At 49.3% G+C, this 13053-nt stretch overlaps 1 protein-coding gene across 2 annotated transcripts in view; it reads right to left on the reverse strand.

Moving 5' to 3' along the window:
* SLC15A4 (solute carrier family 15 member 4) overlaps positions 1 to 13053 on the reverse strand; it is a 65449-nt gene that overhangs the window by 2156 nt on the left and 50240 nt on the right. For both annotated transcript variants that reach the window (XM_033174681.1, XM_033174682.1), the window contains exon 7: positions 4916 to 5074. In XM_033174681.1, the coding sequence (XP_033030572.1) occupies positions 4916 to 5074 (159 nt within the window). The remainder of the gene's footprint in view (positions 1 to 4915; positions 5075 to 13053) is intronic.

Consider the following 13053-nt stretch of genomic DNA (forward strand, 5'->3'; position numbering starts at 1 on the left):
GCATTTTGGCATAGAAACACCACAGAGCTCCTTTTACTTGATATGAGGAGGAATCAAACCCCCATGAGAGGGTCTACAGCCCCCCGCCTTGCCATTTGACCATCCTACCTGTGTCATTAATTCATTGATTATTTTCAACAAATCATAAAGATATCGGCACCCTAGAGGGATGCATAGGTGACAGCTCCAAAGGCGGCTGTCTTTGGTTTCTCACGAGGAGAAAGGGAAGCTGTGGAGACATGAGGAGGCCTCCCTGCAGGGCTCCCCACCCCCCCTTGCCAGCCAAGGATAAGGCAATGTTAGCTATACACGATTTTCGTACATGCAAATAAACCTTGGAACCGAACCCCTGTGGATGATGCAGGTTGCCTGTATTCATGGGAGCTGATCGATTCTCTAGAGAGCAGCCCACGGGCTAAAATATTTTCTGTCTACAGAAGCTGTCCCTCAATTGGAAACTGTGCTTTTTAATCATACTGGAGACAACTAGCAGTTTCCTTTTCTTGGAACCGTGTGAAAACTTTCCTGAGATCTTACTCTTCGATTAAGACACTTCAGTTCACCCGCACAGGGCATGCACTCGGCTTTCCTTAAAACTAGGGTTTAGTTTCCTAAATTAGGAAAGCTAATTGGTTGGAAATTACGCTTTTGTTAAAGAAACTTTGTTTGCTAATGTTGCATGTCCACACACGGCTCAACATGGACAGAGTCCAATAGACCTCAAAAGGACTACCCAACTGGTTTATTATACTTATTACCGTATTTTTCACGCCATAGGGCACACCGGACCATAGGGCGCACCTCGTTTTTAGGGGAGGAAACAAGAAAAAAAAATTTTCCCTGGTCTTCCTCTTCTAAAAGCCCTGTTTTTTTGAGGATCAGCTAAAAATTTTGCAGCTTTTTTGCAAAGGGAAAAGCCCTGTTTTTTTGAGGATCAGCTAAAAGTTTTGCAGCTTTTTTTGCAAAGGGGGAAAAGCAAAGCTCCTTTTGCAAAGGGGGAAAAGCAAAGAGGATAATCCGCGTTTTTATGGGGTTCAACTCACATTTCTGCAGCTTCTAAAGGAAAGGGAGCCTTTTCTCCAGTTTCTAGACAGATAATCTAATCAGCCAGTCACATGTCTCTGGGGAAACAAACAACCTCCCTCTGCAGCACATTCAACAATGGAGGCCTGGGCAAGAGAGCGGGGCTGAAAGGGAGCCGGGGACTCTTATCTCTCACCTGATCTCTTGCTGATCAGCTGCTGAGCGGGGTCCTTTCAACACCCCCTTTTCTCTTTGTAAAATAAAAAGCATGATCCTCTTTTGGCCCCTGGGCAATTCAGTTCCAGGGACCACAATTCACTCCATAAGATGCACAGATATTTTCCCTTACTTTTTAGGAGGGGAAAAAGTGCATCTTATGGAGCGAAAAATACAGTATGCAAGAACTGGGCAGGGACCAGGGTGGTGGGGAGTCAGAAAAAAATCTGTACTCATCAATCCTTGTTTGTGTATAAATGTCAAGTTGAAATTACTTTAATTATGTAAAACGTAAGATTCAATTAAATGAATTTATAATTACAAGCTCTAGTAAGAGCCCAAAGGGGCTTTGCACTTGACATGAAAAAACAAACAACGCAGTTCATCCGAAGAGGGGGAGTCTTTTAAAAGTAGCAATTTCCCTTTTACAGGTCAGGATGTTAGTGCCATGAAAATCTCGGTTTTTTAAACTCCAGAAATAATTTAATTGTTTCATGGGGGCTGGGTTGGCACTTGAGCGTTTGTGGGCAAATTAAGTGGTGATGGGGAGCTAAAGAAACACAATGATTTCAGCCAACACAGTTAACATTGCGCTGCTGGAGCGTGTGGAGGAAACTGGATCAGCCAGCCGGGGGAAATGATTCTGCCTGGGTCAGCCCTCCTGGCTCTGAGCCCTTGAAGAAGAAGAAGAAGAAGAAGAAGAAGAAGAGGAGGAGGAGGAGGAGGAGGAGGAGGAGGAGGAGGAGGAGTTTGGATTTGATATCCCGATTTTCACGACCCGAAGGAGTCTCAAAGCAGCTAACATTCTCCTTTCCCTTCCTCCCCCACAACAAACACTCTAAAATCCAGCAGGAATTAAAAACTGCAGAAAGAAAATAGACGAAGGCTGCAATCCTAACCCCATTTACCCGGGAGCAAGTCCCATTGAATTCAATAGGGCTTAGTAGACATAGTTAGGATTGCAGCTGAATTCAGGAAGAAGAAGAAGAAGAAGAAGAAGAAGAGGAGGAGGAGGAGGAGGAGGAGGAGGAGGAGGAGGAGGAGGAGGAGTTTGGATTTGATATCCCGATTTTCACTACCCGAAGGAGTCTCAAAGCAGCTAACATTCTCCTTTCCCTTCCTCCCCCACAACAAACACTCTGTGAGGTGAGTGGGGCTGAGAGACTTCAGAGAAGGGTGACTAGCCCAAGGTCACCCAGCAGCTGCATGTGGAGGAGCGGGGAAGCGAACCCGGTTCACCAGATTACGAGTCCACCGCTCTTAACCACTACACCACGCTGGCTCCCCCCTTCTCTATCAAACCTTCTCTATACCTCAGAGCAGCTCCACCAATGTCGCAACACAGCGATCCTCAAAGTGGATGGTGGTGCTCTGGCGGGGGGGGGGGGGGTTGATTACCGGGGGTGGGGTTGCTAAGAGGCAAGGGGGCAGCAGAAGGGGACTGCAGATGTCAGTGACTCAGATTTTGAAAAGCTGGCATCAATGGAACACGTTCACCCATTTTGTTGACTTCATCAAGCTAGACAGTTTGGGTTGGATTTTGAATAAATGAGCAATTAATTATTGCTCCTTTGAATCTTACTTTGTCATCATGTTCCTTGTGAAAACCGCTAATCTAAACAATGCTTTTTATAGAGCAGGGGGCTCTGGGACTGAGTTTATGGGGCGAATGGCCCCCCCCCAAAGTCTAGGAACCACTGTTGTACCGTAACAGCAATCCTGCTGGCTCAGACCAAAGGCCCATCCAGGTCAACACCTTGCTTTCCACAGTGTTCAACCAGGTGTCTCCCAGGAAGTCCCTGGAGTGAGGCTCGTCACCTTCAGGGGATCAAGGCACTGCCATCCTCTAGCTCAGAGGACTCCATGGCTGAAGGCCCAGGAAAAACTGAGGCTCTCCACACTCCATTGCAGCAGGAGGAGATTTCTGGGAACAGTCAGGTGCCTCGAAGCAGAGCAGCATCTTAAACAGGAGGTGGTCCTAACCATTAGGCTGCTGCCCCTGATGTTATTGTTATTGTTGTTGTTGTTGTTGTTCAGTCGTTCAGTCGTGTCCGACTCTACGTGACCCCATGGACCAGAGCACGCCAGGCACCCCTATCCTTCACTGCCTCTCGCAGTTTGGCCAAACTCATGTTAGTAGCTTCGAGAACACTGTCCAACCATCTCGTCCTCTGTCGTCCCCTTCTCCTTGTGCCCTCCATCTTTCCCAACATCAGGGTCTTTTCTAAGGAGTCTTCTCTTCTCATGAGGTGGCCAAAGTACTGGAGCCTCAACTTCAGGATCTGTCCTTCTAGTGAGCACTCAGGGCTGATTTCTTTAAGAACGGATAGGTTTGATCTTCTTGCAGTCCATGGGACTCTCAAGAGTCTCCTCCAGCACCATAATTCAAAAGCATCAATTCTTTGGCGATCAGCTTTCTTGATGGTCCAGCTCTCACTTCCGTACATTACTACTGGGAAAACCATAGCTTTAACTATACGGACCTTTGTCGGCAAGGTGATGTCTTTGCTTTTTAAGATGCTGTCTAGGTTTGTCATTGCTTTTCTCCCAAGAATCAGGCGTCTTCTAATTTCGTGACTGCTTTCGCCATCTGCAGTGATCATGGAACCCAAGAAAGTGAAATCTCTCTGATGTTATTACTGCTGCTATATAAGGGCTTGGGCTTCAGTGTGTTCCTTGCTGGAGCTTCTGCAGAGCTCTGGATTTCCCAGAGGCCACACTGAGCCTTGCCTCAACCTTTGTGTCCAGACTGAATCCTCACTTGAACCGTGTCCCACTTTGCCTTGTCTTACAGTCTGCTTGGGCCTTGCCTTGCTGCACTGCAAAGCCCAACAGCGCCCCCACCTGGAAGGCTGTTGCTGCTGCCCCTTCCCATGCAATTGGCGTCAGGACCACAATCCCTCAAGGACCGCCTCGCCCCATTTGAACCGACCCGGACCCTGCGATCATCATCTGAGGGGTCAGAACCGGAAGGGGCCATTCCCGGATTCTGATACCGCTTGATACAGACATGAACTTATTAGCTCTGCACTGTACATAGTTTGCACAACAAAATCTTAAAAGGAAACAGCGGAGTTCTGGCTGCTTACTCATGAGCAACTAAGCGTAGACCTTACAGCTGATTTGGCCCCCCAAACAGGCCTGAACCCTGGCTAGCATGGATCCAGATAGTCCGTCTCATCTGGCAATATCTAAAGCTATTTCCCCACAACCCTCTCAGTCACCTTTCCCCAGGAAGGAAGGAGGGATCTGCAACCAGAAGAGAGTAGTTGCAATCCCTATAACCAGCTAGTTTGCTCAGAGGGCACCAAAATAAAGGAGCACCCCAGTGTCAACTGCTTTGCTCAGCGAACAATTTCCCCAGAACAGCATTCTAAAGATAGTAATAAAACGAACCAGCATTGTTATACGGGGGTGGGATTATTACAGGGTCGTTTTGGAATTTCTGTGTAATCGCTACTCAGCTTCTTAAATGCCTCCTCCGGCGAAGGTTGCCAGCAAAAATTGCAGCTTAGAAAAAACAGCCGTGCCTAAGATAGGAGAGTTTTTAAAAATGAACAGCATTCGGCAGCTTTAGGAATAAGTACCCTGCTTTCTTTTTCTCTAACGGGCTGGAACAATAAATATATAAATAAATACATAAATAAATAGAAAAACAAACACATAAATAACTTACCCAAATCTGTGTGATTACTCATCCAGCCAATCGCTGTAATAGACACCAAAGCCAGAAGCCCTGATCCAACAAAAGATCCAATTCCCGAAAAAAAGAAAAAGAGACCCATAATAGCGCTCTGCATAGATTTGGGAGCAGCAGAATATGCAAATTCCAGACCTGGAACAAAAGAACAAAGGGGGAGAAACATTAAGGCAAATTCTATCCATTATTTTGGGCAACACTTTTCACGAGTATAAAGACCATGAAGACACGGGCTCCAAACCTGTGGACCCACAGTTACTATTCATCACGCGTTATCTGTAATGTTTATCGCACATTCTAAGACAGTGAGCGACAAATATAATTACAGGTTTATTTGTATCAGCCCCAGAAAACATGGCCAACAACCAGGGGTGATTGGAGTTGTAGTTCAGTAAGCATCTGGAAGGTCAAAGGTTCCCTACACCTGATTTACATCATAAAAGGCTGAAATGCGCAATAAAACCAAAACATTAGCAATACCATGAAGAATTGATGCTTTTGAATTATGGTGCTGGAGGAGACTCTTGAGAGTCCCATGGACTGCAAGAAGATCATAACTATCCATTCTGAAGGGGAAAAAAAATTAAAAAATCCTTCCAGTAGCACCTTAGAGACCAACTAAGTTTGTTCTTGGTATGAGCTTTTGTGTGCATGCACACTTCTTAAGATACACTGAAACAGAAGCCACCAGACCCTTATATATAGTGAGAGAGTGAGGAGGGGTATTACTCAGAAGGGTGGTGGGAATGGGTGATTGGCTGATGGGTGTGGAAATCAGCCCTGAGTGCTCACTAGAAGGACAGATCCTGAAGCTCAGGCTCCAATACTCTGGCCACCTCATGAGAAGAGAAGACTCTCTGGAAAAGACCCTGATGTTGGGAAAGATGGAGGGCACAAGGAGAAGGGGACGACAGAGGACAAGATGGTTGGACAGTGTTCTTGAAGCGACTAGCATGAGTCTGACCAAACAGCGGGAGGCAGTCGAAGACAGGAGTGCCTGGCGTGCTCTGGTCCATGGGATCACAAAGAGTCGGACACGACTAAATGACTAAACGACAACAACACCTTGAATAAGCAGCCAGTGCATTTCTTTTAAGACTGGTGTAATATGACCAAGCCCCCAGTTAAAAACCCTGGCAAGCACGTGCTGCACTCGTTGAAGCTTCTGGGTCACCTTTAAGGGCAGCCCCATGTGTAAGGTAAAGGTAAAGGACCCCTGGACAGTTAAGTCCAGTCAAAGGAGACTATGGGGTGTGTTGCTCACCTCGCTTTCAGGCCAAGGGAGCCGGCCAGCAGGACTATACCGCTTCTGGCGCAACGGAACACTGTGACCGAAACCAGAGTGCACGGAAATGCCGTCTACCTTCCTGCTGGAGCGGTACCTATTTATCTACTTGCGCTGGCGTGCTTTCAAACTACTCGGTTGGCAGGAGCTGGGACAGAGCAACGGGAGGCGACCCCATCGCGGGGATTCAAACCGCCGACCTTCTGATCGGCAAGCCCAAGAGGCTCAGTGGTTTAGACCACAGCGCCACCCAAGCTCCATGTGTAACACCTTGCAGCAACCCTACCTTTGGATGGGAGGTGTCAGCCTTAACATCCTCGCCAATACAACGGGTGCGTTAATGACCTATCGTATATACGTGAGTATAAGCCGATGCGAATGTAAGCCGAGGCACCTAATTTGACCACAAAAAACTGGGAAAACTTATTGACTTCAGCATAAGCCGAGGGTGGGAAATGCAGCAGCTACTGGTAAATTTCAAAAATAAAAATAAATACCAATAAAAGGCTTGGAAAGAAAGGGTCTCTTTACAGGGAGGGCTCAGGGGCAGGGGGCATATTCAGGGAGGAATTAAGGGGGGAAGATTCTGGAATGGATTAAGGGGTGGGTGGGGCATATTTAGGGAGGCCATCAGGGGCAAGGGGGCATATTCTGGGAAAGTTTCTAGGGTGGGCAGTTTCTAGGGTGGGCAGAGCTGGGATGGGGGCTGGGGTTAAGAGGGAAGGCTTTGAAAGAAAGGGTCTTTTACAGGGATGGCTCAGGGGGAGGGAGCATATTCAGGGAGGAATTAAGGGGGCAGATTCTGGGAAGGTTTCAGGGATGGATAGTTTCAGGGTGGGCAGTTTTTATGGTGGACTGGGATGGGATGGGGGCAAAAGCAACAGGCTCTCTGGGGCTGAGCCGGCTCACGGACCTGCTCGATGCTCCTCCTCCTCCTGCTCCCGCTGCCACCGTCGCTACCTCTGTTCCCCTTCGGGGAGAAGGGACGGGAGGAGGAGGAGGAGGCGGCGATCCTCGCACAGATCCCCCGTCCTGTGCCTGCTCTGTGCAAGGCATGGGGAGAGAAAAGCGGCCAGGAGCGCTTTCTTGCCGCTTTCCCCTCCCCAATGCCTTGCGCAGAGCAGGCACAGGACGGGGGATCAGAGAGCAGGCACAGATGGGGGATCGGCAGGGCAGGGGAGACAAGCAGCAAGAAAGGATTCCTTTCTTGCTGCTTGTCCCTCTGCAGCCGCCTGCCTCACCTGAGTGTAAGCCGAGGGCGGCTTTTTCAGCCCAAAAAATGCGCTGAAAAAGTCGGCTTAAACTCACGTATATACGGTACCTTTGCACGCCAGTTGTAAAGAACCAGATTGCTTCTGTGAAGCATCTTAAACACTACGCTACAGAATGTAAAACTTAAGGACCAAAACACTTTGGCTTAAGGGTAAAAAGCTCACATATTTACTCATGTGCCAAAAACATGGAAGGGATAAGTTAAGGCAACTGCCTTAACTGCCATGTAGACATTGCTTCGATTACACGCACTTGCAACTCAGCCTCTGTGCACCTATGTCTCCTCCTTTGCATGAAGGAATGCTCCTAGTAATATGCAGAATCCACAGCCCTCCATAGAGGCTTTTAATACAACAGTCTGACCTTACGTCAGCCCCGAACCCCAACTTTTGTTCAACTTAATTATTATTTTTTAGGCGAGGCTCATGCCTTTGTTTCTGACAATTGGACAGGCTTGCTGGAGATGCTGAGAGTCCAGCGGCATCTTGGAAGGACGCAGGTTCCCCATTACTGCTCTGAAACTGCGGCAAGATTATCCAGAGGTGCCTCTGACTTTGCAAACAGGACTGCAGACGGAAGGCGATTCCTGCCATTCCCACTGCATTTCTTAAAGCACCTGAAGTTAACTCGTATTGCTGGATAAAAGACTGCTGTAAACAGAGCCTGGTTTCTACTCCGTATGAGATCTGGGCTCTTTGTGCAAAGGAAAGGACACGTTGCGTTTCAAAGCAAGGGATGCGTCTTAATTGCTGCAATTCAACTTATTATGCAAATTGAAGGGCTTAACGGAACAGCGCAATGGAGAGCTCCATCAAAACATTCGGCACTCCGCCACTCTCCCAGAATATCCAACCGAAACATTCGATGATCTGCCGCTCTCCCAGAATATCTGACTCCCATCTCTTGAGGCGCTGAGCTTCTCATTATTTGCCTTTTAGCTCAGATAACCACCAGAAGATTGAAACAAAAGCTTTGTAGAGCAACTGGAAGAGGGCTGGACAAATGTCAAAAAGCAATTAACAGCGGAAGGGAGTCTCCAGTTCAAACAGGAACTCTTGCGTTTTATCCCAACACTCGGGCTGCAGAGGTTTCGAAAGCGGAAGCATGTTGCATGCTGGAAGAAAACTTAAAATAACTACGCAGGCTGCCAGACAGTTTTCAAAGCACAATTCAAAAGCGCCGGTGCTTACTTTTAAAACCCACCCTGCAAAAAGGTGGGCCAAGCTTTATATTTCTGGGATCGGCATTAGGAAGAAGTTTCTGGTTCTAAGAGCAGTTTGACAAGTAGAACGGGCTCCCTTGGAAGGTGGACACTCCTTCATTTGAGGTTTTTATACTGAAGAGGGATGACCATATGCTGGTGAATCTTTAGCTGCGATTCCTGCATTTCAGGGAACTGGACTAGATGACCCCAGGGGGTCATTTCTGGCTTTATAGTTATTTGATTCTATATGCTTCTTTAACAGAACCTCAAGGTCCACCGACAGCAACATAGGAAACTGCCTTATACTGAGTCAGACCATTGCTTCCACTCAGGGGCGTCGCTAGGGTGGTGGTGGTAGGGGTGACAGGAGAGGGGGGTGACAAGCGGAGGTCCCTCCCGCCACTCCCACGCGCCGCCGCTCCCTCCGTCACCCCGGGAGCAGTAGTGCACGGCTGAGCGAGCACCCCGTCCGTGCAGCGCTGCTGCTCCCGGGGTGACCAGAGGTGCGTGGGGAGTGGCGGGAGGGGCCGCCACTTGTCACCCCCACATGCCACCACTCCCTCCATCACCCCGGAAGCAGCAGCACATAGCCCGAAGACGGGTTGTTTCTTGGAACTGTACCATTGTGTATTTTAATTACGTGTGGATTTTATAGTGGCTTTTTAAAAAACAACAACAGGGAGGCATACATTTTCTCTTCCCTCCCTTCATTTCACCCTCACAACAACCCCTTAAGGTAGGCTAGGGCTGAGAGACAGTGACTACTAGTCCACAGTCAACCCGACCCTTTTGGTATGGATTGTGGGATAACCTGAACAAATCCCAAGGCCCTTGAAGGACAATTCTCGGTTTTTGAACTGGGATACAAAACAGAACCAAATGTCTGTCCAGAAACAACATTAAGAAGACACCTGGTGTAACTCTGCAGCATAATTTACCCACCACAGTGAACAGGGCCTCTTTTTTTGTAAGCAGAAAATACATTGTACTTAAATATATATAAAAAAAGGAAACCGACAGGGGCTGAAATTCGTCAGGACAGAACTGTTTCCACATTTTCTTTCTGCGGAGAAGAGGATCTAAAATCCTGCCACCTAGTGGCTTCACTGTGGAACTACTGAGAGAAAAAGTTAACTTTTACAAGTTTCCGCCAGTATTCCCTCTTGGAAGCAAATGAAGTGGCTTTTCTTCAGATGAGGCATCCAAGGAATTTTTAGGGAAAGCAAAATGCAATTCCATTGGCCGGATTTGGGGAAATGGGCTGGTGGGGAGAGCCACACACATTCTCCAGGCCTTGAAATGCGTGCATGCATACGAAAGCTCATACCAAGAACAAACTTAGTTGGTCTCTAAGGTGCTACTGGAAGGAATTTTTTAATTTTGTATTAATTATTATGTGTGTGTTAGCCTAATTCCACAAAACTTTACATTAATAACTCCATCTGCTTTTGCCTCTGGCCCTGCCCAATGGCTGCCGTGTGGCCCCCAGAAGGTCGCCCAGTAAGGAAAACGGCCCTCTGACTGGAAAAAAAAAACACAAAAAAGGGTCCCAAGCCCTGATTTACACCGACGTAGCCTGAAGCGGTGCTAAATGCCTAGTGCAGATGGGGCCATCTACATTGCCAGATCTGCCCCTCCAAAGCCCTGCTCAAAACAACACCCTGATGGGTGGTCCTCTCCTCTCCCCCCCCCCCCCAGTGAAGAAGTGCACTGGCACCAAACTCAGCTCACGAGGGCTGGGGAAGTCAATAATCTGACTTGCTGGAGTCCCCAAGACGGTTGGATGGTGCCTTGTACGCCTCCTTCTGGCAACTCCTGCAGCCAAGCTGGTGCCAAATGTTTCGCTGTGCCTTCCTTTGGACAACATCAATGAGGCTGGGGTGTGTGTGTGTGTCCTTGTCACCCAGGACCTCCAGATATACCACACAGGCTTGAGCCCCTGGGAGGTCACTTAGAATCATAGAGTTGGAAGAGACCACAAGGGCCATCCAGTCCAACCCCCTGCCAAGCAGGAAACACCATCAAAGCATTCCTGACAGATGGCTGTCAAGCCTCTGCTTAAAGACCTCCAAAGAAGGAGACTCCTTGGCAGCAAATTCCACTGTTGAACAGCTCTCACTGCCAGGAAGTTCTTCCTCATGTTTAGGTGGAATCTTCTTTCTTGTAGTTTGAATCGATTGCCCTGTGTCCACTTCTCTGGAGCAGCAGAAAATAACCTTTCACCCTCCTCTACATGACATCCTTTTATATATTTGAACATGGCTATCATATCACCCCTTAACCTTCTCTTCTCCAGGCTGAACATACCCAGCTCCATAAGCCGTTCCTCATAAGGCATCGTTTCCAGCCCTTTGACCATTTTGGTTGCCCTCCTCTGGACACGTTCCAGCTTGTCAGTATCCTCCTTGAACTGTGGTGCCCAGAACTGGACACAGTATTCCAGGTGAGGTCTGACCAGAGCAGAATACAGTGGTACTATTACTTCCCTTGATCTAGACGCTATACTCCTATTGATGCAGCCCAGAATTGCATTGGCTTTTTTAGCTGCTGCATCACACTGTTGACTCATGTCAAGTTTGTGGTCTACCAAGACTCCTAGATCCTTTTCACATGCACTGCTCTCAAGCCAGGTGTCACCCATCCTGTGCTGCTAACGGAGTGGTTTGTCTTCACCCCCGGTGGCATACTCCATTGTCTCTCAAGACAAAGTTTCAATTCTATCAATGTTTAGCTATTTGTTGTTTTAAGTTTTTAGCAATTTTTGCTTTTATCCGTAAGCTTTTATCTGCTTATATCCTGTCAGTGGAAATGGCGGGGTATAAAGATATCATAATAATAATTAAAAAAAGTTTTAAAAAAATCAATATAACGAAGGCAGCCTTTTATCAGGTGTTATCTTTCGTCAACATCAGGAGCAACTCACCAGCGGAACAGAGTCACAGCAATAGCCTCCGGGCAGTGGAACTGCTTCTGCTTGCTGTGAGGGTGGGGAGCGAGGCGGCAGTGCGGTCAGGCCTAAATAGATACACCAGGGGAGTCAACCTGGCGCGACACCTGGTGCGTTCACACAGCTGCAACTCCGCAGCTGCTTCGCTCCTCTTCCTCATAGTGAGTGGCCGCTGGGAGGCTATGGTTGAGCTGACATTCCACCAGTTGACACATGAGACTAAGACCCATTACTGTGCAAGGCACATTTCATAAAGGTGCGCACTGACAGAATTGTACTATATTTTCTGTATTGGCCCAAATATAAGCTGCACCTTTAAAATTCAAGATACTTAAAAATATAAGATACTCCCTTAAAATTGGAGGCGACCACGTGGTCCGAGCAAAAAATTGTGGCCCTACAGGACCCACATGGCGCACTGGGAGAGGCCCTGACACTCCCCCAAAGCGCCAGCCCTATACGGTGCAGCTGGGGGAAGGAGGTTTGCGTAGGGTGGTGGCCCAAGTGGGCACCCACAACCTGCCACTGGCTGACCTCCCCCATTCCCTAACAGCGAGGGCCAGCTGGGCAAGGAGGGACATTCTGTGGGGGTCACGCAGCTCGCCTCACACCACGCCAAGAGGACGTCCCCCCTGGCTCCATTAACGGCGGCAGGGCAGGCAGAGGGGGATCGCATGGCGGCAGCATGGCAGTCCCCAATGGCACTCGCCATCCCACCACCTGTCGCTCCTGGTACTGGGCGGGCATTCCCCCCCCCCCAACAACAGCAGAGGCCCACAGCAGGAAGCAACAGCCGACCACCAGCCACCCCCGTTCGCTAGGGCTCCAGCAGGAGTTAAAGGCTTGGGAGCAACGGGCGGGGTACGCACCATTGCCCCGCACTCCCAAGCTGCTCTCTGGTGGGGGGGGGGGAGAACCACACCGCTTGGTCGACAGCTTCCCCCCTTCGTTCCGGCGGCTTGGGGGCAGGGGACAGGCGGCGTGCCATTGCCCCGTGTTCCCGGGCTGTTCTCCGGGAGGGGTGGGGGGAGCCACGCTGCTGGGTCGGCAGCCTCACGCCTCCTTCATTTGGAAGGCTTGAGGTGGGGTGTGGAGGGCGCACCGTTGCCCCGCGCTCCCGGGCTGCTTCCTGCCGGGGGGGGGAGCTTCCCAAGCTGTCAAAAGGAAGGGGTAAGGGGGCAATGTCGTTGGCAAAGCGGTGAAGCTCCCACCCCCCAGGAAGCAGCCCGGGAGCGCGGGGCAACCGTGCGCAGCCTGTCTGCGGCTCCCAAGCTGTCAAAATGAAGGAGGAAGGGGAGAATCCTGTTGGCAAAGCAACACAGCTCCCCCCACCCCAGCGACAGCTCAGGGAAAGCTTGGGAGTTGTTGCACCCCAACCCCGATGGTCCTCCTGGGCAGCTGTTTCA

Source organism: Lacerta agilis, chromosome 17, assembly GCF_009819535.1.
Source record: "Lacerta agilis isolate rLacAgi1 chromosome 17, rLacAgi1.pri, whole genome shotgun sequence".
In the NCBI taxonomy this organism is placed as follows: domain Eukaryota; kingdom Metazoa; phylum Chordata; class Lepidosauria; order Squamata; family Lacertidae; genus Lacerta; species Lacerta agilis.